Source organism: Pygocentrus nattereri, chromosome 27 (genome assembly GCF_015220715.1).
Source record: "Pygocentrus nattereri isolate fPygNat1 chromosome 27, fPygNat1.pri, whole genome shotgun sequence".
NCBI classification, from domain to species: domain Eukaryota; kingdom Metazoa; phylum Chordata; class Actinopteri; order Characiformes; family Serrasalmidae; genus Pygocentrus; species Pygocentrus nattereri.
The window spans coordinates 13214476-13241290 of record NC_051237.1 but is presented as its reverse complement, the minus strand read 5'-3'; the positions used below and the strand labels follow the sequence as shown (position 1 = coordinate 13241290).

Here is a 26815-nt window from a genome sequence, read left to right as displayed (position 1 = left end):
TATAAGAATCTGCTGTCATACACATGTCACTTGCTGCGTTTATTAATAGCATTAACAGACTTAAATCAAATGTCAGTGATACAGTTTATTTTTACCATTGCAGCTACAGGTCCTTTATCACTTGCTGCTGATTTAGATGTCATTAAAACATCACATTGTTCATGTGACTTTCCTAGAAAACCATTACACAGAAATAAGGTACAGAACAATATGTTACAATAGAACAAATGATAAATTATATTATACAGTTATAATGCCAACACGTCGAGCACATATCCATAAAAAAGCAGCCTGCTCCCAGTTATATGAGACAGTTTGGTAAATACATAGACACAATAACATGGAAACAAAAAAGGTGTTTATGCATGTTTGCAAGGTTAGTCCTCCACAATAAATGCTTAATGAGTACAAGTAACGGAAAACAAGTGATACACAAACAGTAACAGCAAAATGAGACGGGACAAACTGAGCTAGATGTTGTATATCAGTAAAAGCAAAAACATGGCAAAACTAGTTTGCATAACAGTTTCAAGAAGTTTTTTTTTTGATAACCAATTGTGTAATTTTATGTGATGCTTGTCAGCAGAGGAGCCTGACACTGCAGGATCGATGCCTGCTTCCATCATCATGTCCATCATAAACTCATTTTGTACATTTTAAAGCTGTCTTCCCCCCAAATGCCTGAGTATGCTTGCGGATTTGTGACGAACACCCAGGCTCTGCTACTCAACTGCACTGAGGCAGTATTACCACAGCATTTCCAGGAGAGGTCGTAATTGAAAAGGAAAGCACAAAAGAGCACATTTGTATTGGCAGTGGTATCAGAGACAAACCAAACCATGAGCACAAAGATGTGGGCCCAAAATAAAAAGGTATTTCTACTATTTGAGTTATAAAACTACAACAGCACCTCTTATATAGTTCACGAGCACTGCGACTTTGGTAACTACATTTGGGCAGAAAAAAACGGCATTCTTGTGCTTGCAGGGTGGAAATACACGGTCATGGGTGAAAACTCAACCCAGCCAAACATAATATGCAAAAAATTATAAATTTCTCCATTTATTACCCAGTAAATTATCTGTGATGTCAAAGTATATTATCATCAAAAAGTATAAGGAGTTTTACCTCATTAAAAAATATCTACATAATATTCAGAGTCAAATCCAGACTAGTGTATAACATCTGTTAAATAATGTGTATATCGCAAACCTGGACATAAAACCTGTGTGATATGGACTAAGGGATTAGAAGGCTAAGATTCTGATCTTTTGGGTAGATTACACTGTAAATCCCCTTCTGCTGCAAGAATGTCCTGTTACTACACAGTGATGCTTTTATAGAAATCAATGTCCGATATACTTTAAGACCACAGCTCAAAGAAGGAAACACTCTAACAGAGGCCAGAATGGAAATAAAATAACAAAAGACATCAGCCTACTCAAGAAATCCCCCCACCAACTAAATCAATCGTATGCATCAAATGTTTATATGTCCCACCTCATTCTAACACTATTAGCACATCAATGCTTTTCATACACATCAGAAGCATCATTGCCATTTAGCTGTAATGGCAAGCAGTGATACATGTTTAGCTATTTAAATGTATATGAACTGATCGCTTAAGGTAACAGTGATTAGTTATAGTAGATATAACAGTAAGATGCATTTGAACCTGATGAAAATAGTTTTAACTCTTCTTCCCAGTTCCCTTTGTTCCTTCGATGACAGCTAATACATTTTACACACATATAAATAAACAAGACTACTGAAACAAATGTTTCAGATTGTTTGATACTCAATGAATAACAAAAAAAAGCTAGGCAGTTGAATTCTAATCATTAGCTTTGATTAGCTGTGTCAAACAGTCACCATAAGGATGCGATAAGAAGGTGTACAAAGAGTGAGCTTTACAACAATACTGAAACTACTGAACTGAAACAACACATATGACCAATTAACAATCTCTAAGGATTTTAAGGAGTAACAAAACAGAGGCCTTTGTATAAAAGTAGAGCCACATTATATGGTAACCAATTCCCTATCATGCATTTAAAAAAAACAAAAAACAAAAAAAACAACAAAAAACAAAAAAAAACCTTCTCCACTTCAGTATGAAGCTCATCTTTCAATGCATCAGATCTGGAACCTTTGAGGCGTGCTGCTGTTTTGGACAGTTCCTACAAGTCCTTAGCATTTACCAAATCGTGTGCCATGCACATCATTTTTTATGCCTGGTACATATGTTATGTCTTTTACAAACCAATGATCATCGTTTGTCAAGCTAAGGACTAATGGTGAGCCAACAGTCAAAAGAAGAAATCAGAGCGTGTGCAAAATCCCTGCTTAGGACATCAAAATGATTACCATGTAAACTGATAGTGTCCTCTAAACTGTGTCTACTTATGCGTACTGTAAATACACATAGTGTATATGCACTGTGTAGAACATATAGGCTGCTTTGATTAAAAAGGGTTAGCTTTAGCGATTTACAGCTTTAAAAGACTAAAAATTAGAAAAAAATTAAGAGAAAGCAGAATCCCTAAAGTTTTAAGCCCCCGATAAGAAAATCAAGCAATCAAAAGAAGTTACAAATCGGGACCCCTCTGAATGCGAGGCTGTCTTCTGGAAAGCAACTGCAGACTAAAACAGGTGAGAAAGTCACACCTAGAGATACAGTAATCAATCATTGACGGTCCATTTGAGGAAATTTAGAAAAATAAAATACCAATCACTCTATGGTACCTACCTCCAACAGGCCGAAGAGAGCATCTCCTGCCAATGTAAAAACTGTAAACACAACTGCTACTCCAGAAAGTCTCAAAATAGCACATCGGTCAGAGGGACACAACAGACTATGTTGTCTATACCACTGGGAGGGGGATCGGAGTCGGGTGTGTAGGGACAGGCAATGACAGCCTATATTGTTCCTCACAATAGGAAGGGATTAGTGGTGCCTCCAGCCTGGGCTGCAGTGCCTGTAGGTTGCAGCCCTCCACTCATCAGAGGCTGGGGCACGGACATGGAGCCCGGCATACCCATGCTTGGCATCATCTGGCCCATGGGGGCAAGTGGGGCCATGCCACTGGTTGGCATCACACCGACAGTGCCAGTAGGGGCCAGAGATGACAAGGGCAGGGGGTCATTGCTCCTTGAGGTCATGTTGCCAATGCCCTGACCAGTCATGCCCATCATAGGGCTCACTCTCATCTGGTTGAGAGTGGGTGGCTGGGGCTGGTTCACCTGGAAGGGGTTGACCTGAGCTGCAGGGGCAGGAGCTGGTGCTACAAGAAAAGTTTTAGAAACAGAAGAAAAAAAGCAATTAGTGAATTTTACTAAAATTTAATGAAAGGAAACAAAGAGCCACTTTGAAGGTACAGAGTATTACAAACACTGTTAGTAATAAAAACACACGATAACAAAAACACATCTACTGCCTGTAAGCATGGATGCTGGAAGCAGAATATACCTCCTGCAAGGAAGGGATTAGAGATGGGAGCTGGCTGGGGAGGCTTGGTGACCAGAGAGTCCAGGTTTACCAGGGCAGCATTGGGACCCAGGAATGACTCTGGGGTTTTTCTGGTTGGGGCACTTGGCTGCAAGTCGAACAGGCTGGGGCTAGCGGACTTGCTGGTTTGTAAGGGCAATGCTGAGCTGCCTCTGCCATCTCCTACGACCACACATACAAATAATTTTTACAGTGCATCATACCATGCAAAAACACTGCTAGTATCTAACTATTCCCTGGAATTAGCTCTGTATTTAATATATTTTTTAAGAGAAATTACACATGGGAAACTACACAATGGATGGGAGATATACCTGTCATCACTGAAGAGCGAAGACTGTCAAAATCAGAGAGGTCTTCTTTAGAGGTACCATTTGATGTGGAGAACAGATCAAAAGAATCTGTGGGTAAAATCAGAAGTCTGTATGGAACAACAGTTCACCACACTGCATAGCTCAACTGAATGACTGGTGGGCTAGGCATTATGGTAAAAATAAAATCACCATACATGACATCCTTTACAATACTCAATATTGGGGTTGTTAGATTGATACAGACAACAGAACCCTAGTTCTATGTTTGTTTAACATTTTACTTGGAAAAAATGTTTTAAAAACTTACTCAACATGACCATTTAAAGTCAGAAAAACATGTTTGTTTGCATTTTTCAATTCAGCTGCACCAACTGACTGAAGGCTTACCTGGGCCAGAAACTTTGGGGCGTGTGGTGGGCCCTGAGCCCCAAGGATCAGCCGCTGCAGCAGCAGGGGTTGACCCCCAGGGGTCACTGCTTTTCATGGGAGTGAGTGAAGTGGCCGCACTGGGCAGGCCCCAGGGATCCACAGGAGCAGCTGGCTTAGGGGCAGCACCTGGACACAGAAATAAACTCTCAAATACAACACGAATTGGCTTGCTCTTGTAACCAATGACCCCTTGCTCAACCACTTTCTGACTCCCACCCAGACATTCTGATGCAATTTTCTCCTCAATAACATGACTACAGAGAATGTACTGAACCTTAGGTCTAAAAGGTTAAGATGAATCATAATGGGAGTTGGTACACGGTTTTAAAAAATGAAACTGGAAACTAAATCATTATTACAACGAAATTCTCTAAAAGGATTAATAATTCTACAATAACAAATACAAAGTAAACAAATAAAATACTGAATAAGTTATGGAATTAATATTATAATTTAAAGAAAATAACTGCCCATTTATCAATGGAGGGGGGGGGGGGGGGGGGTTTAAGAAGGGACCAAGGGACAAACACCTGCCCGACATGTTCCAACTGTGTAATCATATACTGTGGTATTTTTCTCAACACTTAAAGGGAGGGACAAAAGAAAATATGTAACAGGCTGTCACTATGAATCAGCACTGCAACTAAAGGCTTTTATGATGGCATATCTTTGGAATATATACTTCAGTCATGACGCTGGCAAAGCCTAAATCAGGTGGGGACAATTTGGAAAAAAAAGTGACACTGTACTGAAATATGCAGCTGATCTGTGTTCTTTAGGTAATGACAATATCCACGATGTGCACAGATAAGGTTATTGTGATGTAATTGTTTATTGTAATGACACATTGCCCACCCCCAGCTTGAATCTGTTTTTGTTCCATTCCAGAGACTTTGGGGATTTATTCAGCGCATACGCTTATTGCTAGCAGAGAGCAGAAGAGCTGTTCATGGGCAAGGTGGGCACTCCACCTGAAAATCTGCATACTGAGCCTCTTTGTTTAGCACCAACTGGAATGCTCTACTACCAGCCCGGCTGCATTTTTCAGCCACTACACCAGAGAGAGCAAAAAAAAAAAAAAAAAAAAAAAAAAAAAAAAAAAAAAAAAAAAAAGAGTGAGAGACAAACAGCAAGAACAAGACAAAGTGAAAGAGAGACCGAGAGAAAGAAAGAGGAGGGCTCAGTGAGCCTGGGGGGAACCATCTGCTTCAACACAAGAACAAAAACAGGCCAAAGCAACGCCTACAAGAAGTAACCGCTCCAGTCCCAAAATGCTGAGTTAACAAGGAGTAAACACAAGCTGAGAGAGGTGCTAATATTAGAACTAGACAAATGTCGTCTGTGTGCATACGTGTATAAACTCAAGTTACCATAGCTCTGCCAGGGGTCTGAGGCTGGAGCTGGAGCTGCTGCTCCGGCCCCCCAGGGGTCAGCAGGGCTTTCAGGGACTGCGTCCATCAGATCCATCAAAGATGACTGAGGAGGCTGAGAGACACATATACAGACACAGTTAGAACCTGCAGCTGTGCTCTACTACTGAAAAAGCATCTCCACATAAGACAACTGCTACACACTACAGCTTTAGTATAAATACTCACAGGACATTGAGCAAGTCCGCAAAAAGACAAAACAAAGGGAGAAAAAAAAACACTTATTTAATTGAATAAACAAAGGCATTTGTTTTTGAACTAAGGGTACACTGTCTGAAATACAGAGGAAATCTGGATACATCAGAGCACTTAGATAATGAGAGGAAATGCATTAGCTGTGTACAAGAGTGACCGTTTTATTGACTACTCATTATCTCAGTGCACCCAGAAAGATGGCGCCTACCTCTTTCTTCTTTTTGGCCACTTTTGCCACGCTGGAGTCTTTGCGGCTCTCTTCCAGGGCCATCTGGAGCCGCAGGTCATCCCCACGGCGCATCCTCTCCTCCTAAACCCACACACACGATCAATTACATCATACTATACAACATATGTTCTAGTTCTGCTTTTTTCCCCCATTTTAAAATGAACTAGACTGTTTCCACATTAAATGGTTGTGCATAATTTGAACTGCTGGATCACTGAATACACACATAAATAAAACAAGCGTAACATATGTCTAGTCACTCCTGAATAATATATGACAGACATCACTTTGGCTTGAATAACGCTTGATGCTCACATACAAATCAATAGCATGATGAAACTCCCGACCACTTAAAAGGTGACAACAAATGAAGCACACCCCGCCAACTCCCCCTCCCCCTCTTGAACTGGAGTATGAGGAAACCAAGGAAGGAAGATCTTGCTAAGTAGCCAAGTCTCTCAGTGGGGAGCAATACAGCACAGGCAGTAATCTAGTCTTCAACTTAACTTGGTCGCAGTAAATCACTTAGCATTTGGAAAAATGATGTCTAGGACAGCTTCTAGGAAGCTCCAGGCCTGAGCAACATGGTGCTATTCCTAACTGAGCATGGGCAATTATTGCCACATATAAGGCACTAGCTGCCCATGCGATAGTCTGGTGCAAACCTGTGTGGTATGAGGAAGATGGACAAAAAGCCTGACTCCACATTCCTAGTGCCTTATTTCAGAGCTCATTAAGAGGATTCCTAAGTAATACACAGAGTGGCTTGTCAAACATTGCTATTTAAATCACATTCGCATGTCCTTCTCTGTGTTTTTAAATCCCATGCTCAAATAAACCTTTTTAAAAAATTCAAGGTGGTACATTTTTTATTTAATTTTCCAATTCCAAACTACACAAATATTAAGAGGGTTCAGATATCCATACACTCGTATTATGCCCATCTCCAACACAGACCAGACGAGACAAACCATACATCAAGGACTCAAAATAATTCCAAGGGCTTCAAGTTAGCAGCTATAAAGAGATGAGTGTGGTGTCTGTTGCTGAGGGGACGATGCAGAGCGGAGGCTGTGTGCTCTTAAGCACAGCACAATGCTCTGAGGTCCCACAGGAGCATAACCCCGCTCACTCACAGGAACCTCCTACAGCACACCTCCTGCCACCAGCAGGCCTGCCTCTTATTTTCATATGGAAATTCATCCCAGATGTCCAAGCACAGACACACTTCCTACACACTGCTAACCACAGACGAGCCTTCAAGTGCCTTCAGGGCTATAAGGAACAGTTCACTTCCACATCCCCTCGACTGCCTCTGCTTTAACACTTTTATAACAAGTGCAATCACAGTTTCAAATCCCAGCGAGACATGCGGTTGCATTGCTTCCACACTAATTTGTACCCTAAACTGAACAATATCCCCATGCTGGCTGGGTTCCACCGGAAGAAAAGTCAGCTCAGCAGATCTGTGTAATCTGTAATCAGGGGAGAGAGAGGGCACGCGGAGGGGGGAGGTCACATTTCTTATTTTCTTTCAAACACAACCACAGTTTTTAAATACCAACTCATAGAGCGCAATCCATATTTCAGTACAGCAGTTTGATTTGTGCTTTTAGGCCACTTATTTCAAAGCACTTTCAGAATGGGTGGCTAATACAACCAGCAAGATCTGCACACAGGCGGAAACAAACCTGCAGAATCGCCCAAAGCACAGAATTACCAAATAAGTAGTAATGAACTGCCAACAAAGTGCAAAGCATTAAATGTGAACTAGCCTTTTTATTCACGAAGCTACATGCACCCCAGGGGGAATGCCTGAGCTGCAGCAACAGAAAAGGTGGCCGCGCAGACTTGCCCACTCCAACCTCAACATTAATTCTTTCCCTGATCTGTGCAATACGCCCACTGCAGCAGACGTGGACACCATAATGTATGCAGTGTCCACATAAATTTATAGGCAAATTAGCCTCCTTCTCACTGTATCTCTGAACGCTCCTACAGATGGATGGACCCAAACATAACTGCTATCTGAAGCTATTGGCGACTTTTGTTAACATTTTATTTTGATGGTCCATTGTAGATGTTCACCTTTTCTTTACCGTACTTTCAACTAAATATATAATAATAACAATCAACTTAATGTTTCCCCTGCCCTAAACCTAACATTCACTCTAAATCTAACCTGTGCCCAGGGGTCAACACTGCCTACTACCCAGTGCCCCTGGGAGCTTTGGCCTTTGCATTTCTCTCCATTTTAATAAACCACCACCAGTCAAATTTGAGTATATTTACAGAAATATAGCACTGATAACAAACCAACTACTTTTCACATTCCCACACGAAAGCCAGAGTCTGTTTGTTGGGACACAGAACTTACTGTATCAGATTTGATTTTGTCAGAATTTGCCAACTAACAAGTGAAAACTTGCTTGTAAAGCTCCAAGCATTTCTTTACATCCTTCCACAATAAGTGTGTTACTAAAATATGGCTTTGCTACTTTTGGCGATAGAAAAGAAAGAGGTAATGACAATGTAGAAGCAAATCAAGTAATGATTATTAGTATGAAAAAAATGTGGAATGAAGAATGTGTGTTGCTGGAGTATGACCGAGTGAACAAAAAGGTCCTCGGAGCAAAAAGCAACAAGTAACTGCTTTTTGTACTAAAGCATCCTGCAAATACAATGCATGTACTATAAACATGTTTCTATAATACTGGCAATACATTTTTCATTTTGTGCCACAAGATTAATTATCTTGGTTGCCTGAATCATGCTGAATACATGGCAGCCTTTTGTAGCTACAAAGAATTTATAGTATAACTGGACACATTATTGCTACAGTTCAGTTATTGTGTACTGATTAATGTGACAGCTATTAGACTACTGGGCTGAAATTTGAGCAGCCCTTCTCCTAGAGGAGTTCACATATAGCACACCTGCTCTGCCGCCTCCCTGCTCATAGCCAGCGCCAACTGCAGCTGTAACTCCTCCTCTCCGCTCGTCTGCGGCCGGGCCTGCTCCAGCTCTGATGACGCATTGGGAGACGTGGCTGGGAGAAAAACCAAAAAGAAAAAAACACATGCAAATGTTGATTAACATAATCAGCAGCATACCAGCACCATCTCTCTATAGGCCACATCACCTGTGATGAAACAGTTACGCACCACAAGCAGGTATGACATGAATCAAGTGGAAAGGGTGTAACAAGTTTTTTCGTTATTGCTCACTGCTTACATATGAAACACTCCAGAAGGAGGAATTCAAAGGTCACATACAAAAGCCTGGGTGCCTGGAATGTTTGGTGGACATACAATGACATGAAATTACCTGTTATCAGTAAACACATGTCCTCCATCAGCTTTTCTTCTTTTTTTTTTTTTTTAAATACAGATTAAAGAACAAAAAAAAAAACAAATAGAAGGACAGCTGAAGGACAGAATGACCATAGACTCCCTCAGCCAAAATAAGACTCCTGACTCCACAACTTAAAAACAAATAACCAAAGCTCTACATCAGGGTGAGTGAAAACTAAATACAACCATGAGATGGAAAGACAAAATAAATAAAGGGTTTGCCAAGGCAGTCTAATCCTCTGCATACTGGAACACAGGGATGAAGTCAGTTGGGACGAGGGCCGTTCATTAGTCCGTCTGGATCAGCCTAAGCCGAGGCGAGGGCCAGTTGTGGATCCACGCACGGGCCAACGTGGAGGAGAACATCCGTCTGCCGCATGCTGGATCAGTCAGGCCATGCAGCGAGCACTTATTATAGGTTTGTGGTTAAACTAGTAGCGACCACTTCCCTGTGCACTTATTGGATTAAGGTTGGCCATGTGCTTGGCCTTGAAATAAACAGAAGCCTCAAAGCATGAGCAGCAGAGCCATGTCAGCTCAGAGCACAGACATAACAACTGAAAAGTCTTTGCTGCAGATTTGTCTCTTCTGGTTTGCTATGAAATCTTGAGGTTAGATCACTGAGGAAAGGCATATGAAAAATGACAGAACTAGGTCTTGCGAATGTACGGTAGCAGATCTGCGATCTGATGTAAATGACTTTGCCCCTGACTAAAGCAGAATGATTCAGATTATTTATAGAGCCGTTTCAGGCCACCACAGGTCAGAAGAAAATATTTGTGGTAAAGACCAACCTTTTAAAGCTTGCTCATTATTCTGAGCCGTCTGAGAGCAAAGTGGCACTGATCGATAGACAGAGTCACCAATCCATAAAAGCTCTGACCATCAGCACTCCTGATCCACTTCTTCCCCAACAATGAGTGAGAGTGAGAGAGTGAGTGAGAGAGTGAGTGAGAGAGTGAGTGAGACTGAATCTCAAATATCCTCCTACTCCCTATGTAGTGCACTATGAGAGTTCTGAAATTTCTATACTTAAAAGTAGAAAACTGTATCCAAAATAACTCTTTATTAAGCCAGTCTCACTAGACGAGGCGGGTCCAGAAGATTGAAGACAAAAAAAATAAAAAAATTCTACGTTGGTCAGATATCTTGCTGCCCACAAACAGCAACAACACAAAAGTGAACCTAATTACAAACTCTGAGCATAGAGCGGCACACTAATCATTAGCAAGCCAAAAAAAAAAAAAAAAAAACGATGTGAGGTGACTTATGTGCATCTGTGGTTAGCCAAAAAGTCAACATCGCAGTCAACAAGCTGACTAACTCGCCTACAATAAACACAACAGCGAATCTCACATCAGATAACTAGACACTTGCCATAGCATGGTCTGAACTGGTCTGGAGCAAAAAAAAAAAAAAACATTTTTTTTTATGTAGGTAGGTGTAATTAACTGGCATGCTTGGTGGCGATAAGGTGACTAGCTCAGGAGCCAATACAGAAATTAGCAAGCTGAATGACTAAGACTCTCTCAGTCTCTCTTTCTTGAGTTTATTTCTAACCAGTGGGAAAGAAATGTTAAAAGGTTAACAGCATTTCCTCCCGTTTGGTACAGCTTTATGAAGGACTGCCCTCTCTGAGATCAATATAAGCAAAGCAGCAGCACTAGAGGATTCAAATTTGCGAACCTTTGTTAACCTTTAAAATTACACATGAAATTAATTTACCCAAGAAGTCTGGGACGGAAAAGCATTACACAGAACATCATTACACGGAAATGAATGTAATGCTCCCAAAGTTTCGCTTGCAAATGCAAGCTTGACTGGGCTTTAGATACATTAGGCACTGTTTCAGTTTATGAGCTATTATTTTATGGTTCACCTACTGCACTATGTAGGGAGTGGGGAGGCACATGAGATTCAGCCAAAGAGAAAAAGGTCGAAACACCCAGTGCTGAGACAGCAGGGCACGGTTTCATGGTTTTAAATCCACAGGGACCCAGGGCTGATGGGAAAGTACTATCAACGAGCCCATTTGCATGGCAGCAGGGGCATGGGTGAGGGCAGTGGGGGAAGAAGACAGGCGTGTGCATATTACACCACTAGTATCTCGCTACCCTGCCCTCACTGGTCCAGAGTGGAAATATGACCCTCACAGAAGCTGAGCGAAATCAGCTGGGCCGACATGTGCTTCCACATGCAGCCAAGGAGGCAAAGATGAATTAAGTTCCATTCTTCTGACCTGAACAGCAAGGTCAACTTCTAATTCATTCCCATGACTCCATGGATGTGCCGGCACGACAGACATAATGAAGAGGAATCAAGCAGTTATTACCATCACAAACGCACATTACGGATAGCTCATAGAGCCTATTACATCATAGACTTTTCAGAATTGGATTTAATTAGCATTCAACTGGAGGAGATAAAGTAATAAAACTCAAATGCAAAAACAGAGCTTTGAACTGGTGCTAGTGAATACAAAACACAGACTGCTTTCATCTCACCAAGGTTATTTCAAAGCTCCATATGGGATCAAGATGGTGCCACTGGCTGGAAATGACAAACAGCTGAATGAGAATAGCCGGGGAGAAGTAAAACTGCATCAGCCTCACTGGATGAAAGCTTGTCTATTTAAAACACAGGCCAAACTATGAAAGCTCCAGCTACTGAGCCAGCGCTCCAGCCTTACCAGCTACTACAAGAATAGAAAAAGAAAAGAAAAAGCAGAGAAAAACAAGTAACCTGACATTTCCTCATCAGTATGACTTTTAATAGTTTCCTTCGCGTTTATGCACCTACCAAGGCACAACCATTTTCATTTGAACAGTGCAGACTGTGAGGGGGGGTTTCCAGCCCAGATAGAAGAAAAGCATGCCAAGAGAGATACTGATGTATGTGTATGAGCTCTGATATGAATCAGTAAGACTATTACGGGGGCAGAACGATTCATATTGAAATGTGCTCTAAATTAAGACTAAAGATAATGTGGAAACTGTACATAAAGAAAACCACAAGTTTTGACATCTTCAAATGTCTTGACTGTAAGCTGGAAATGTCACTCTAGACATTGACATCAGCTGTTCCATTACAGAGTAAATCAAATTAGACAAATGTCAAACTAAACACTGTGGCTTGTGACCACGTTTACGAGTTTGGCCACTTTGTATTCATACTGTCACCAAAATGCAGCTTGTGATGACTGATGAAAACCAAAGAAGGACAGCTGAAGGACAAAATAACTGCCCACAGTTCAATCTATCTTGCTTTATTTAGATAGATGCACTCGTCATGATCCCAGAACATTGGGTATATTTGTCAACATTCCACACAGGACCACCTTATACGGTCAGTGAACTATGATTACACCAACCCCATTTCACGCACTCGTCACACCACATCATGAAGTCATAAATACATCTTATCCTGTTTTGTAATCCCTTCTATTACATAACATAACCATACATTTTTTAATTTCTTAAGAACAGCTGGAACCAACGGAAACACTATAAAATGAATAGGAATGCTATGAAAAGTAACGACAGCTGGCTGCCTGTTTTTCCAGATAATGCTTGTGTGCTAAACATTCCTAATCAAAAACAACTTTAATTGTGAATTTCACTCAACAAAAAGCCAATTAACAATCTGTATGATGACAATACCAGGAAGCCTCTAAAGGAATGTAAAACATTCCGCTGTTAACAGCCCAACTTTTCACCCTTTTGTTAATGACTCAGCTGCTTGCACTTCCGTTTAAGGCCCTCCCCCCCCTTTTATGAAAATCACACCAAGTGAATCACCAACAACCCCAGGCACCTCCCCCCTCAAAATCCCAAGAACTTGTCAAAAACTGACCTAGTGTCCAGCAACAGACAGCACCAGCAACGTATGAGCACTACACTCATAGTTTAAAGAGATCTCCAGTTTCTCCGAGTTAAAATCCACTTACATGCTCCAACAGCGCTGAATATAAACACTCCTAGCAACATTCAAGTTACATCATCTGGCCCTATACTGGAGTTTGAGTAAACTCTTGTGAGGCTGTCTTCCCTGGGGTAGATTATAAAATTCTTCAGTCATGTGTGGGAGGGGGAGGAGAGAGCTGGATCCTACTTCCTCCACTTAGTACAGACACTCAGAGAAGAGCAGCAGACCTCAGGGAGTTCAGGAATTCTGGCTTCCTGTAACCAGCACGAGGCAAAGCGGAGGGAAAAGCGAAGCAGTGGCTCAGAACAGCAAGACATCACCTGCCCACACTGAAAGACACAATTCTATCTATATTCACTATTAGGATGGGCAGGAGACTGCTTGTCCAGCAATGCAAACCAGCTCACGCACCAGCAATTTCAGACTGGCATGATCTGCTTGCTGAGGTGGCGGCATATGAACAGGTCTCCTTCTATCTGTTGCACATGTTGGAATGGTATTACTTAAAATGGGAAAGATTGCTCCTGAGTGGTGTAAGCGTCGGCCCTATAATCAGGAGATCGTTCGATCCCTGGTGATGCTACAGCCATCTGTAGCCAGGAGTCTTAGAGAGCACAATTGGCCTTGCTCTCCCTGGGGGGTAGGATGCCCCCCTCCTTCTTCCCCCATCACTCAACATGATGCTAGTCAGCACAGGCATCTGTTTGCTGACGTAACAGAGCTGGCGGTTGCCGCTTTCCTCCAAGCACGTTCGGCTGTCCTATAAAAATGCGTGAGCGGCAGTTCGAAAAGATGTGGTGGCTGGTTTCACAGGTCTCGCAGGAACCCTGTGCTGGCCTCCACCCTCCTAGCGTTGGTAGTATTGCGTGATTGGGGGAAGTCCTAACTAGCGGGGGGAATTGGAAACAACTAAATTGGGCAGAAAATTGGTTAAAAATAAAAATTAAAAAAAGGGGGAAAGATTTCTTCACTACATGAATGTCCTTTAAAAGACAAACTCATGGTTCCCATGTACATATAGGCATATACACACCATGCATTTGTTCATTTGGTCCTATTACAACACTTTTCTATTTTATTAATCTGTATTTAAATTTCCCTCTTTATTAGTTGATGTCCAAGTCCTCTTTTTGAGTTGTATACAGTCTATTTTTTCCTGTTTTATATGTGTGGTTGTTCTTATGTTGTTAAAACAAATAAAATGTCAATCGCAAAAGAAGAAGAGCGAGACACCCACCAGCATCAAGCAAGAAGACATAGCCGAAGAGACAGGCCATTTCCTAGTCGGCAGCTTAAAGGATTACTGCATGCAGCCAGAGCTCCAAGCATGGGCTCCTTGAAGAGGGAGCTACCAGTGGAGAGCACACTAATCCAGGGCTAGAGCTGCTGTGCTCAACATCCCAAAGTAGCTACAACCACTGACATTTACCACCTACATCAACGAAACTCTTAGTGGTCTTACACACATCAGTCATTTTATTACAAATAACATGACATAGAGTGGATGAAATACCACAACTTGATGCTGGCTTTGTGGTTGCCACTTAACAGCTTCATGATGGACACTTATTTTTAACTATGTGGCATACCTTTTCCTTTAAAATTATACAGAAGTATGGCACAGCATGTCAGAAACCACACAGGCAACGCATTACTGTGATGACCTAACAACCTGACGGGGTATGATGCACACACTTAACATGATACTAATTAGTGGAGTATAAGCAAAGTACTCATAGGAAAATCTGACCACTCTGCAGTTATTTTATCAACACCCTTCAGGCAGTTATTTCCAGTCACACAAGAACTACCTCTTTGAATAGGGAGAGACTTATAGAAGCCAAACTGAAAGCTAATGTTCAGTTAATGTTTTAAAACCATATCTGAAATCTAAGTAATTTACATAAATAGTTTTCAGCTTTAACAATTATTCAGCTTGTTCTTGCCAACAGACATGAATATCTCCTCAATAAGGGAAAACTCTTCTCGATTGCAACTTCAACAGCAAGCTGACTGTCTCTTTTTATTGAAAGGCAAGAGACAATAAAAGCATTCCTTTTCCAACCTTTATCGTATTTGGTATAAGCCCCTATTTTTTGTTAGCTACTCCAGTTGTGTAGTTCCAGCGTGAAACCAACAATGTCAATTTCAGACTGTTAGTTAATTGAAAATGCTTGTAAATTTGACATACTTTTTTGACATACTATTTGTCAAACTATTCCTTTAAGATCTTACACACTGCTTACACACTGCCTGGACAGAACACAATAGACAGGGCTGAGAACGGTTTCTAACGTTTCGCTACTAATACCAACAGCAATATTTTGACTTAACGTTCAGGTTGCTGGACATGGGTAAATTTACTGACTGCAAACTAATAAAGTGCTGATACTGTTCATGTTGATTTAAACAGTCGATTACAGTAGTCTAGATTTTGGAACAAACATGCTTTCTGGCTCGTGGATGCTGGTAAGACTGATTACTTACGTATTGAATGAGTCACAGAATCAGTACCACAGGTTTTGACTTTTCAGTACTCAGTCTTAAAGACAGATGAGGCAACTTGCACAGATCAAGTTACAAAAACGATAGGACACTCGGTAAAATGCAAATAAAAACAGAAAGCAGTGTCATAAATTTACTTTGACCTGTACCTTAACAGAAATGCAACAAAGATACAATGTGATGTTCTACCTTATACACTTTTTTGTATGTCATTTTGATGCCTGCAATACATTCTACAAAAGTTGTCTAAGAACACTGAAGTATTAAAAAAATAATAAATTAATTAAAAAACATAACATTTTAAATAGCTTAAGCAATCGTGCTTGGATATGAAAAGAGCACTCAGCAAAGGCCTAGATCTTTAAGAGCAAAGATGAGTTGAGGCTCAACACTTTGGCAAAAATGCATCAGCAAAATTCCAAAACTTCTTAGTCAAGGATTGTGAGAATTTTAGGTATTTCATTCTCTACACTGCATAATATCCTGGAAAAATTCAGGGGACAACTCCATGCATAATGGACATGATTCTGTGACCAATATCACTGCATGGGCTGGGGAATACTTTGGGAAAAAAAAACAAAAAAAAAACACTGCCAACAAACTTGGTCCGTCGTTGAATCCACAAATGCAAGATAAAGTAATTACGCATAGTGGGAGTCATTGGTCAACAATATGAGTGCAGGAAAAACTCAATTCTTAGAAGCATCGCGATGTGGACGTGAACAATTCGGAATAGATTCATAAATGTCAAATTCGCTTTTAATTTATAATGTAATATTGATGGAACATAAAAGGCGGACGGTATGTGGCGGCACATAACAGAAACACACATGGATGAGCTAGAAATTCGACAAGCAGCCTCTGCATAAAAAGCCAGGTTAGGTCAGGAGTCACATCCCAAATGTTAAGAAGAGACATTTTGTCCTTTCAACAAAGTCAAACCACCTTGGGGAGACACTGAAACATACTGCACATTAAATATGTGTTAATGTCCCAGTATAAGCTAAAAAATATAAACAAGAGTGTAGATTTACTTTGCTCTGCTTGAAGCTTTAGCTCAGCTATAACTTAATTCCTTCCATCTCAGACAGAAAACCTTTCCTCAAAACTAGAAGTTTCTTGTAAAATGTCTCTCAACATTCAACTCATTTACGAGGCTGAAGACGTTTCTCAATTGCCAGCTTCTCGTTCGAATTTTCCCGTTCCACCTTAAATTCTGACCGAGGTGTCAAATGCAACTGCTGCACTATTTAAGGTGGAACAGGAAAATTCGAAAGAGAAACGACTTCATCTTCGCAACTTTTTGGAGAGATGCCATCTCTCGTTGCAGATTCAACGTACCACAAAATCAACTGCGCTGCTTATAAATACGATAAACGTTTTATAATCGCATCGCAGCCCTAAGAATAATCATCTAATCGACTCATGAGGTGCCTAAAGATTCCCACCCCTAGGCAACAATAAGAAATGCTGCAGATGTCTCTGAGTTTAAGTTCATCACATTCATCAATACACAATGGAAATGTTAATAGTGGACCACTCAGATTATTTATGGAAATAATGGTTGTGTGTTTTCTGGGACAAAGAAGAAAAGGATCAGCCAGACTGTTAACAGTGTAAAGTTCAAAAGTCAGAGTCTGACAGAGTTTGGGGGGCACATTAGTGGGTAACACACATCTGTAAAAGCATGACTCTGAACACATTTTGGAGCAACACATGCTGACTTTTAGGCCAGTCTTTTTCCCCTCAGGACATCCATGCTTATTTCAACAACTTAAGAAGGGCAAAAACTCTGCTTTCATAATTCTATCAGTTGGTGTCTTCAGCCCCATAACAATTATTACATTCTGTTAAAAGGAAAAGCGAAGTAACGCAGTGGTAAAAACATTCCTCTTCCAACTTTTCTGGAGAGCATTGTAGGCATCAAACTCGGAATGAGTGGATTTTTTTTTTTTTTTTTTTACACAAAAACAATGAAGTTTATATAAGGTAATACATCAAATACTGTGTTTTGGTTTAATTTTCAATGCAATCACTGCTTTCTGTTTTGATTAGCATTACACACTGTCACAGTTTTGGAATTGGGTTTGTATAAAAATAGGTTGTCATTACATATCTAGTGCTGACATCTTGTTAATATCCAAAATAATTAGCACATGGCTCAAAACCTAACACTGTTCTTCCCTTAAAAAGACATGTAGTAACCCACTTCAGTGTTTCAACATTATTTGATCACACATCCTTTCAAATCAGTCACCACCTTTTCCTGTATGACAAAAAAAATCCTAAGAACTCCAAATTTCAAAACGCCATCCTACACAAGACAGTAAATGTGCTTACATAACATTCCAGTCAGTAAACTTACATCCGTGATATGATGCCGGCGAACCCTCCGACCTGCCATACTCCTCAGAGTAGCTGGTGGACAGGTTAGGCTGGCTGGAGCCACGGCCAAAGTTGATCTGGTGATTGCTACCGACGCTGGTTGCCACCTGTGCCATGCGCTCCTTGGTCTTCAGGGCCTGAGAGCGCTCACCCTTCAGCCGGTCATCATCTTTCAGCAGCACCACAAGCTGCTTGGACTTCTCTCTCACGTTGATGCCCTGGTCTTTACCATCACGATCAATGTACTGAAAATCTTTGAGAGTCTGGATTGCAAAGATGTTCTCTTTGCACTGAAGGGCCACACGCTCCGAGCCGGTCTTGATCAGGTAGTCCAGCAGCGTCAAGGCCTTGTACACGTGCCGCCAGTTCTTGCCGTGGTCGTTCAGCCTTTTCCAGATCATGCTCATGATCTCAGAAAAGGCCACCACATTGTAAGTGAGGTCGGAGATTTCTGACATGAGCGAGCTAGAGGGGCCCCATGGGTCATTGGAGGTTGCTTCTCTGACCTTTTTCTCTGCCTCTGAATAGTTATTGACAACATTTTTCATCTGCCTCCTGATAGTAGAGCTCGGCATTGTGAGGTCTTGTTAATATCCTTGTTAATTACTTGAAAAAAGTTTTCACTTTTTATTTCTCAAAAACAAAAACAAAAAAAATTACAAAAAAAAAAAGTTAGGGCTCTTCCTTTAGTTCTCAAAGCCAAGTTCAGATTTCAAAAGGAGTATAGCAAGTCCAAATACGTGTTCCCTGCTTTAACAATTCCCTCCGTTACTCGGTGCCTGTTAAAACCATTTCCACTCGGAGTAGGGAGTCAGCATGGCGAATTCCTCCATTACCTGGAACACAAAACCAAGCAGTTAAGATCAAACTGAGGAAGTCTAAAAGAAAATGTTTAAAAGTTCATTTGTTTAAGCAACACTACAGACCATTTAAATAAATACTCCACAAAACTGAACTGATCAGAAGTCTGTTCTTACATTCTCTTCTTGTCAAGTCTTCTTTCTACAAATAAACATACACCAGAATGGGGTTATGCTTTTAAGCTCGGGGCAAAACTCTTGCCCTTTGTGTCAAAGCTGCATATGCAACCAAAGTCTAGCGAGAGCATTTCCTGACGGCACCAGCAACTCCTCGCTGATAGTGATCCCCCCCCCCAGTCAGATAAAGAGAAATAGGTCACAGCTGTGCACTTTCCAAACACAGAATGTGTAGTAGGCTTCTCTCCAGGTACTGAAACATTACCAGCATGCACGCTTTACTTTCATAGAGAATCACAGGGTGGCTCAACGCATGACGTGGTTCCTGTTACGGTAATACAACTCTCTACCGGCATGTGGAGGGATGCTTCATTTCCCAAAAGCAACTCCTGTGTTGCCTTCTTCTGACACAACAGTCTGTGGAACTGACCAGATGTTACTGTCAAATATTATCACTGACTGCCACAGCATACCATTAAACCTAAAGGAACAAGACTGTTTTTTTTTTTTTTTACCATAATTGTTTCTGTGCTTTGCTGAAAGGTTTAATATCAGATTTCAGAATTTAATACTCTGGCCATTACTTGAATACTACAGTTTAATGCGAAAAACTATTCAAACAACTTCTGGAAACTGTATCTTTTCACAACCACATTACTTTTCCATACCAAGGCCCAGCTGATAATGATGTGCTATAATGTGTTAAGCCTACAGCCATAAGCTGGTGAAGACATGGGGTAACAGCCAACAAAACCACTTGGCATGCCCCATAAATTCATTAAAAGTCACTGAAACGTGACTCCTGCAGCCCTGCCGAGTGCCCATACAGAGCAACCTCCCCATCGACCCCCCCTCCACCTCCCCAAGTCTGCATACGCATGAATACAGCCAGGCCCTAATGAAACATCTGCTGCTTTAATCACCTATTCAGGCCCAGCACACAAGAGGAAGAGAGGGGCAACTGTATCAGTGCCGGAACAAAGCTCCAGCAGCCCTCACTCTGACCGGGGGCCCAGGAAGTCAGCACACAGGCAGGGTCTGTTTGAGGATCTAGGCAGTGCAGCAGCCTCTTCCATACTAAAGAACACATCAGGTCTGAGCCCTGCCAATATCGAGGCAACTCAGTGATTGGTGTTGAAAGAAAGCCAAGCTTGGGTAGAATGAATTCAGTGAATGGCAAAGTGAGGAAGAACGCTGTCTGTGCAGTCTCCACATTGTAGCCCAGTGATAAAGAAACGAAGAAGAAGAACAGGTTCTTATTAGCTAATCTCAGACCAAAGAGATCAAAAAGACAAAAATGTATCAAAAGATAGAGTTAAAAAAGAAAAAAAAGAGATATTTTAATGACCTGCATGATGTTTCTCATTATTCGTGCTGGGTCATAACGGCTATCTATCGCAGAAATCTCTTTCAGAGAGTTAAAGTGGGCTCAGGCTGTGCTTCTAACAGAACACTTAATTTGTTTTTCCACTTTCCCCATTTCTTAACATGACAAGTATGATGCAAGTTCTACATAGATATTTATGTCAGATGGTGTCTAATTTTAGCTTAAGTAAGGTTATCCTGTGCCTGCAATTTCTAAGTGACATACCAGTTGATTGCAGTGATCACAATAGCAACCAAACGGTATCAGCAAAGCACATACACATTAACTGATATGAACATATGAAATACTGTGCTCCACAGCATAGTTCTTATATTCATATCAGTTAATGAGTATGTGCTTTGCTGATACTCTATCCACCCAAAGCAGGGAGTAAATTTTAGCAGGTGACCACCCTTTCTGCTGGCAATGTGGAATGTTTTCTGTATTTTATGGCTGCAACAATGTATCTGCCAAACAGAGCATGGTGATGATAAAACATTGCTTAGTTAGCAATGAATGTGGCTATAAATTAGTTGGTGTGAAGACTTCTACGCTTCGTATTAAATATTGTACAGAAAATACAGATGATAGTGACATGAAACTATACCAGGTACCATCTTCTGCATTTGGCCTCCTGTGCACACTAAATGGACATTTCAAACAAATTCTCCACAGTAGAGATGTTTAAAACTGTTTAATGCTTATGTGGGGAATAGGAAACATAACCGATCTTTTTGAAAGCACAGAGCTCATGCATAAGCACACTGCTGTTTTGCTGTGTTGATCGTTTCAGGTTTGATTGTGATCTTAATGTCAAAACTGAAATTACAGTATTACAGAAATAATTGCTTCCTGTAGAGCTACAGCTACCAAACTTTTTCAAATATTCTATGCTCAGGACAGACGGCTCGCTAGCCAGCAGGCTGTTTATTCGTCTAAATAACTGCAGAGAAGAGCATGCTAGCTAACAACCTAAAGCAGTAAGAAGAGCATTCAGACTGCTATGTACAGCTGAAACAGACAGTATCAACATAGGTTAGAACTCTAATATGCTACATGTGAGCATTTAGCTTGACTAACATAACTGTTTCCTGTCAGAACAGTTAAAACCGATGCACAAAGGTGTGTGGGTTCCTAAAAAAATGTCTATACTATACTAATACTATATTTTTAATAGTCGCACATTGCCTATGGTTTCCTCCCACAGTCCAAAGACATGCAGTCATGCCAATTGGACATGTTACATTGCCCCTAGGTGTGAGTGACTGTCTGTGTCTGTCTGCCCTGCGATGGACTGGCGACCTGTCCAGGGTGTATCCTGCTTTCCGCCCGATGACCGCTGGGATAGGCTCCAGCATCCCCCCCGCGACCCTGACGGAGAAGCGGCTTAGAAAATGGATGGATGGAGATATATATTATATACATACATACATACATACATACATACATACACACACACACTAATCACAATTAGACTCCTAAACATTTCGTAGAACATGTAGATTTCTACTTCTACTCATTTACGCAGTTATCTGATTCACAAATTGCGTGGCAGCAGTGCAGTGCATAAATCATGCACATATGCTTCAAGTCAGGTTCACATCGACCACCATGATGGGGAAAAAATGTGATCTCAGTCAATTTGATTGCAGCATGATAGTTGGCACCAGACAGGCTGGTTTTTCTGCTGATCTGAGATTTTCACCCACAACAGTCTCTAGAGTTTACTCAGCACGGCGCAAACAAAAAAAAGAAAAAGGAGTGAGCAATTCTGCAGACGGAAACATTTGCGGATGAGAGAGGTCAAAGGAGAACAGCCAGACTGGTTCGAGCTGAGAGAAAGGCTACAGTAACTAAGATAACCACTCTACACAATTGTGGTGAGCAGAATAGCATTTCAGAATGCACAACATGTAGCCTATCTGCCTTAAGGTTTGACAACATCAAAAGACCACGTCGGTTTCCACTTCTGTCAGCCAAGAACAGAAAGCTGAAGCAATGCCCACAATTTACCCCTCTTCAAAAGGCTACTTCCAGCATGATAATTCACCATATCACAAAGCAAAAGCTGTCTCAAAGTGGTTTTATGGTTGTATGTTCTTCAGTTGCCTTGCACGTCATTGGATCTGATTGCAATGTATAAACTGTATATAGTCTTTACCTGACCGCCTGGGGGCGAAGGTGGGTCTGGCCTGCACTGCAGCTGAATGCAAACAATTTGTTGTCTGAATTAAATGGTTTCTATATTTTCAAGTGAGTAATATACTGGTAGTAAAAGCTGACAAAACCATGTTTACAAAACCAGCAGTATCGAAAGTAATGCATGTGTTGACATGATTTTAAAGCAGGAAAGTATTAAAACCTGTAAATGCACTTTAGTGAAAAGTGCAAATGGGACGCAGACAAAATATATTCAGATATAAACACTCGCTGATGCTGGGAAGAAGCAACCTCAATGTATGAGAAACACTAGTAACAGAGTAACAGTGCTGTGCCCTGCACTAAACATTACTAAATATCATCCCATCACTGTGGACAGCACTTAAAAAAAAAAAACTCATAAGCCAATGGCTGCTGCGCAGTTACACATCATTCGGTTCTTCAGACAAGGATCAAACCTAGTTCTGGACTACACAGCACCCTAAGTAGAGATTCTTAACTGGAAGGAAAATACAGCCTATGACTTGGCTCAATCCCTATTCAGGAAACCTATTTCCAGTGAACAGTCAGGATTACAGATGTACACAGCAGTAATATATCCTAATCATACACAATCATACAATATTATCAAAACGACTTACGACGGCCAAAAACTCCTAAAATATGACATATCAATGTTAAAACAATTCATTTGAAAGACTATTTTTTGACTGAGGTCACCGAGAGGAAGACAGGAAATGGGAAGGGTAATCAAATTCAGGTACATAACCATCAACAGCCTTAATAACCAATGATAACACAATCATTGTTTGTATACCTGACTAAACTTGCCCAGAGTTTAAGAATAATCAGCGGCTAGCCAACAAAAACCGAATCCCTACTGATCCATAACTGCTCCTGAGTGACTAAATCCCAATAACTACCGCCCACCCTAGAGAGTGTGACTACAACGGCACTGCACAGGTGCAGAGGACAAAACTCCCTGATATGGTTCAACCTTGACAAAGAAAAACATTTGTGACAAGTGCCAACAAGCCTCCAGTCTTCACAGCTCCATTACAAAAGAGCAGGAAGGGCATGTGGGGACAAACTGCATGAAGCAGCAGTAGGTAGATGGGAATGGAGATCTGAGGGTAAACCTGAGGACCACACCCCACTACCTGCAAAACCTGAAGGATGCAAACGTGGAATAATAAGAAGCGAGTGAGCTGGAACCCAGAAACTAAACAAAGACTGAACTAGGCATTACAGGCACCTGGTATGCATGTCCCACTGAATGTTGGTCCAGCCGGTTCTGTAACTGTTCCCAAACTTCTCCAAAGCACACTTCCGGTGAACCTGGTCTAAAAATACCCGGCCTAGTGGCATTTTTTCTTTGGTCAATCAACTTCAGAACAGTTGACAAACCTTTCTGAGGCTTATCTTCTGCATCTACACATCTGCCTGCCTTATAAAGAGTAACGCTTGCCCTATTGTCCTCCCCAAGACCCCGTATGTCATGTTAAACAATGTGCGCGAGTGCGGGATGGGATCGGGTCGACCAGGCATGTATCGCGAACACACGACAGGAAAATATTCTCCATATACGGGTGTGTCCACTCAGTGACCAAAAGGACGGACGGAGAAGTCATGCACTGATTGACTACATTACTTCACGGTTTACAACCCGGTGTAACTTACCAGACACAAATAAGAAAACCCTGGTTATGGCTTTGTCGGTCTGGTCACCAGCATTAAATCAACAGAAGGAAACTACCCAAAATGTCATAACCAAAGTCGCCTACACAAAACTTACACACACCGAGTAAAAAGGAAACAACCCAGCTATGATATAATTACGTTATTGCTCAGTATTGGCAGCCGGTTGAGCCAAACCAAAGCCGAAATAAATACATCTCAAATGTAACGTTAAATTCTGCTTAGCTTCCGGCTAACATCAGGGCGCTCGAATATATCCAAATCTGACAAATCAGTCAGGGACCAAAGGCGCCTGGAACAACAGCATCACGTTAACCGTGATATATTTTCACCATAACTCGATTAGCCAATGTTTTAGATTCCTCAAAGGAAATGTCTGGTCAGTATATTATGCAGCCGGCCAGCTAAGCTAGTTTGCTAACACCCCAATGCTAGCGATAGCTAGCTAACTTCATACGGAGCTAAGCGCTTGCTCCACTGCTCGCTACCAAGGCAACTAACCGAACTACATCTACCTGTAGCAACATGCGGCGGCTAACGGCAACTGTTAAACAAAACAACCCTTAAATAGCACCACAAACAACGAAGCGACTTTCAGCTCCTACATTACAAGATGTAGTAACAGAGCTAAATAACTTTCACAAAGTTAATGGTAAGTAAACACGCGTTTAGCCTCCTAGCTAGCCGTAGAAAAAGCTCGAAAAGTTCCGCGCAGCTGCGAAAACACAGGATTGCTTAGCATGAACAAGGGAACTCCACTCACCCGTCAGCTAGCCTGCTCATATCAGCTGTTGCCCTGCCGGTTCTTAACGACAGCGATGACTCCAAGAGTAATGAATCCCCTCTTGAACGTCTAACTAGCGGGCGTGAAAAAGAATTATTGGAGCAACGACACGTTAGCAATGTGTACAGCTCTCGTACTAGCAACCGACTGGCTAGCATCGCTGTCCAACGCCGACCTCGGCGGCTTGAATGCGCTTCTTTATGGTAGATCACCAACTGGTCGAGTAAAACCAACATAAACAGCTTCTAGACCACAGTCAGGCGTGTCAGAAAGCCACAACGTGGCTAATTTGTTCATTTATCTCGCAGGTTGCGACGGCCACTTGGTGCTTTGTGGAGATATCGCCAAACTGGGAGTGAGCGGGCAGCACTCGAACCAGCTGGAAGACAAAACAGTAACTTACCAATCCTTCCGCCGTGGTGTTGGTTCAGGGCTCAGTGTTTCTCCTGGAATTACGCCCGGCATGCGTACCGGGTAAACCTATTCAGGAAAAAGGCTGGCTGGCTGGCTGAGATATACCCACGTTTATTAAGTGAGGTCGCTCGTTGAGCCTGTATTAGTGTTTGTGTGGGGGCAGGCGGGCGGGCTACACGTCGCCGTTTGCGCTAGCAGCAGCTCTGAGATCTGTATAAGAGAGTGACACCCACACTGTCCAACATGGCGGACCCTCTGATAGATCGACTCGGAGAGAGTGAGCGCGGCGAAGGGTGTGACCGAGCAGGCGAGGCTCCTCAAGACGATTTGTAGTTAACTTTTTTGTGGGTCTCAGTTATCTGCTGAGATTTGTACCCTAATAGACCGTCAGCGTAGTTTCAGAAACTTGCGCACTGTTCTTCAGGGAACTTGAAATCCACCCAGCAGTCAGATCCGCCTGGGCTGATGGCGCATGTCCTCCCACCCCACAGGTCCAGGCAGAGCTCCTACAGGGCACTGCTGTCTGCCTGTTGAACAGTGTTACTCCAAGTCTTTAAACTGATGGTTAGCGTCAAGCAAAAGGTAAAATCTGTGAATTTTGTGACACCTTCATTTTACATGACCACGGTGGGCCCAGGAGTTCAGATCCGCGGGGCTGGTTCTGGACGTCAGGAGGCCTTAGGGCGACACTGCTTGGGGAGAACTGGGAAGTGGGAATATTCATTTTTAAATATCTTTAAAGAGACCAAATAAATTATGAATAGTTACACTGGTAACTTAACAAATACATTTCCGTGTCTTTATAGGGACTGTTTTTCTTGATTTTTATTTTTGTGATGTCATCCTAAGGTATTTTTCTGTGAATATCATGACGCAAAAAGGTCATGACTTAACAGCATGGTAGATTTAATCCCTACCAAAAATTTCATGATCAATGCGAACGAGGGTTTGTGCCTAATACTAATAATAACAGTGGTCTACAAGCATAAAACTTTGACGGTACAGGAGGTTATTTGGCCGTTTGACATTTACTGTGCTTATTGAAAAACTTCATATTCACTGTTGAGTATCATACACCATATTTTCACCATAAGTTGATCGCATTTGATGGATGACGCTGGTTGTGCTGCAACATCGTTTATTT

The 26815-nt window shown here is 41.7% G+C and overlaps 1 protein-coding gene across 4 annotated transcripts; it reads right to left on the bottom strand.

The window, feature by feature from the left end:
* Nucleotides 1-20: 20 nt before the first annotated feature.
* epn2 (epsin 2) lies at nucleotides 21-26182 on the bottom strand. Of its 4 annotated transcripts, none has more exons than XM_017703144.2 (9): nucleotides 25661-26182; nucleotides 18253-19108; nucleotides 9042-9154; nucleotides 6085-6186; nucleotides 5622-5736; nucleotides 4210-4377; nucleotides 3823-3909; nucleotides 3470-3670; nucleotides 21-3284 (listed from the first exon to the last, which is right to left on the bottom strand). In XM_017703144.2, exons 2-9 carry the CDS (start codon nucleotides 18845-18847, stop codon nucleotides 2932-2934), a joined length of 1734 nt encoding a protein of 577 aa, XP_017558633.1. In that variant the 5' UTR covers nucleotides 18848-19108; nucleotides 25661-26182; the 3' UTR covers nucleotides 21-2931. The 4 variants fall into 4 exon arrangements, with proteins under 4 accessions (XP_017558633.1, XP_017558636.1, XP_017558635.1 ...); XM_017703147.2 differs by having other exon boundaries at nucleotides 5622-5727; XM_017703146.2 differs by lacking the exon at nucleotides 25661-26182 and adding an exon at nucleotides 19250-19268.
* Between the last annotated feature and the right edge of the window lie 633 nt (nucleotides 26183-26815).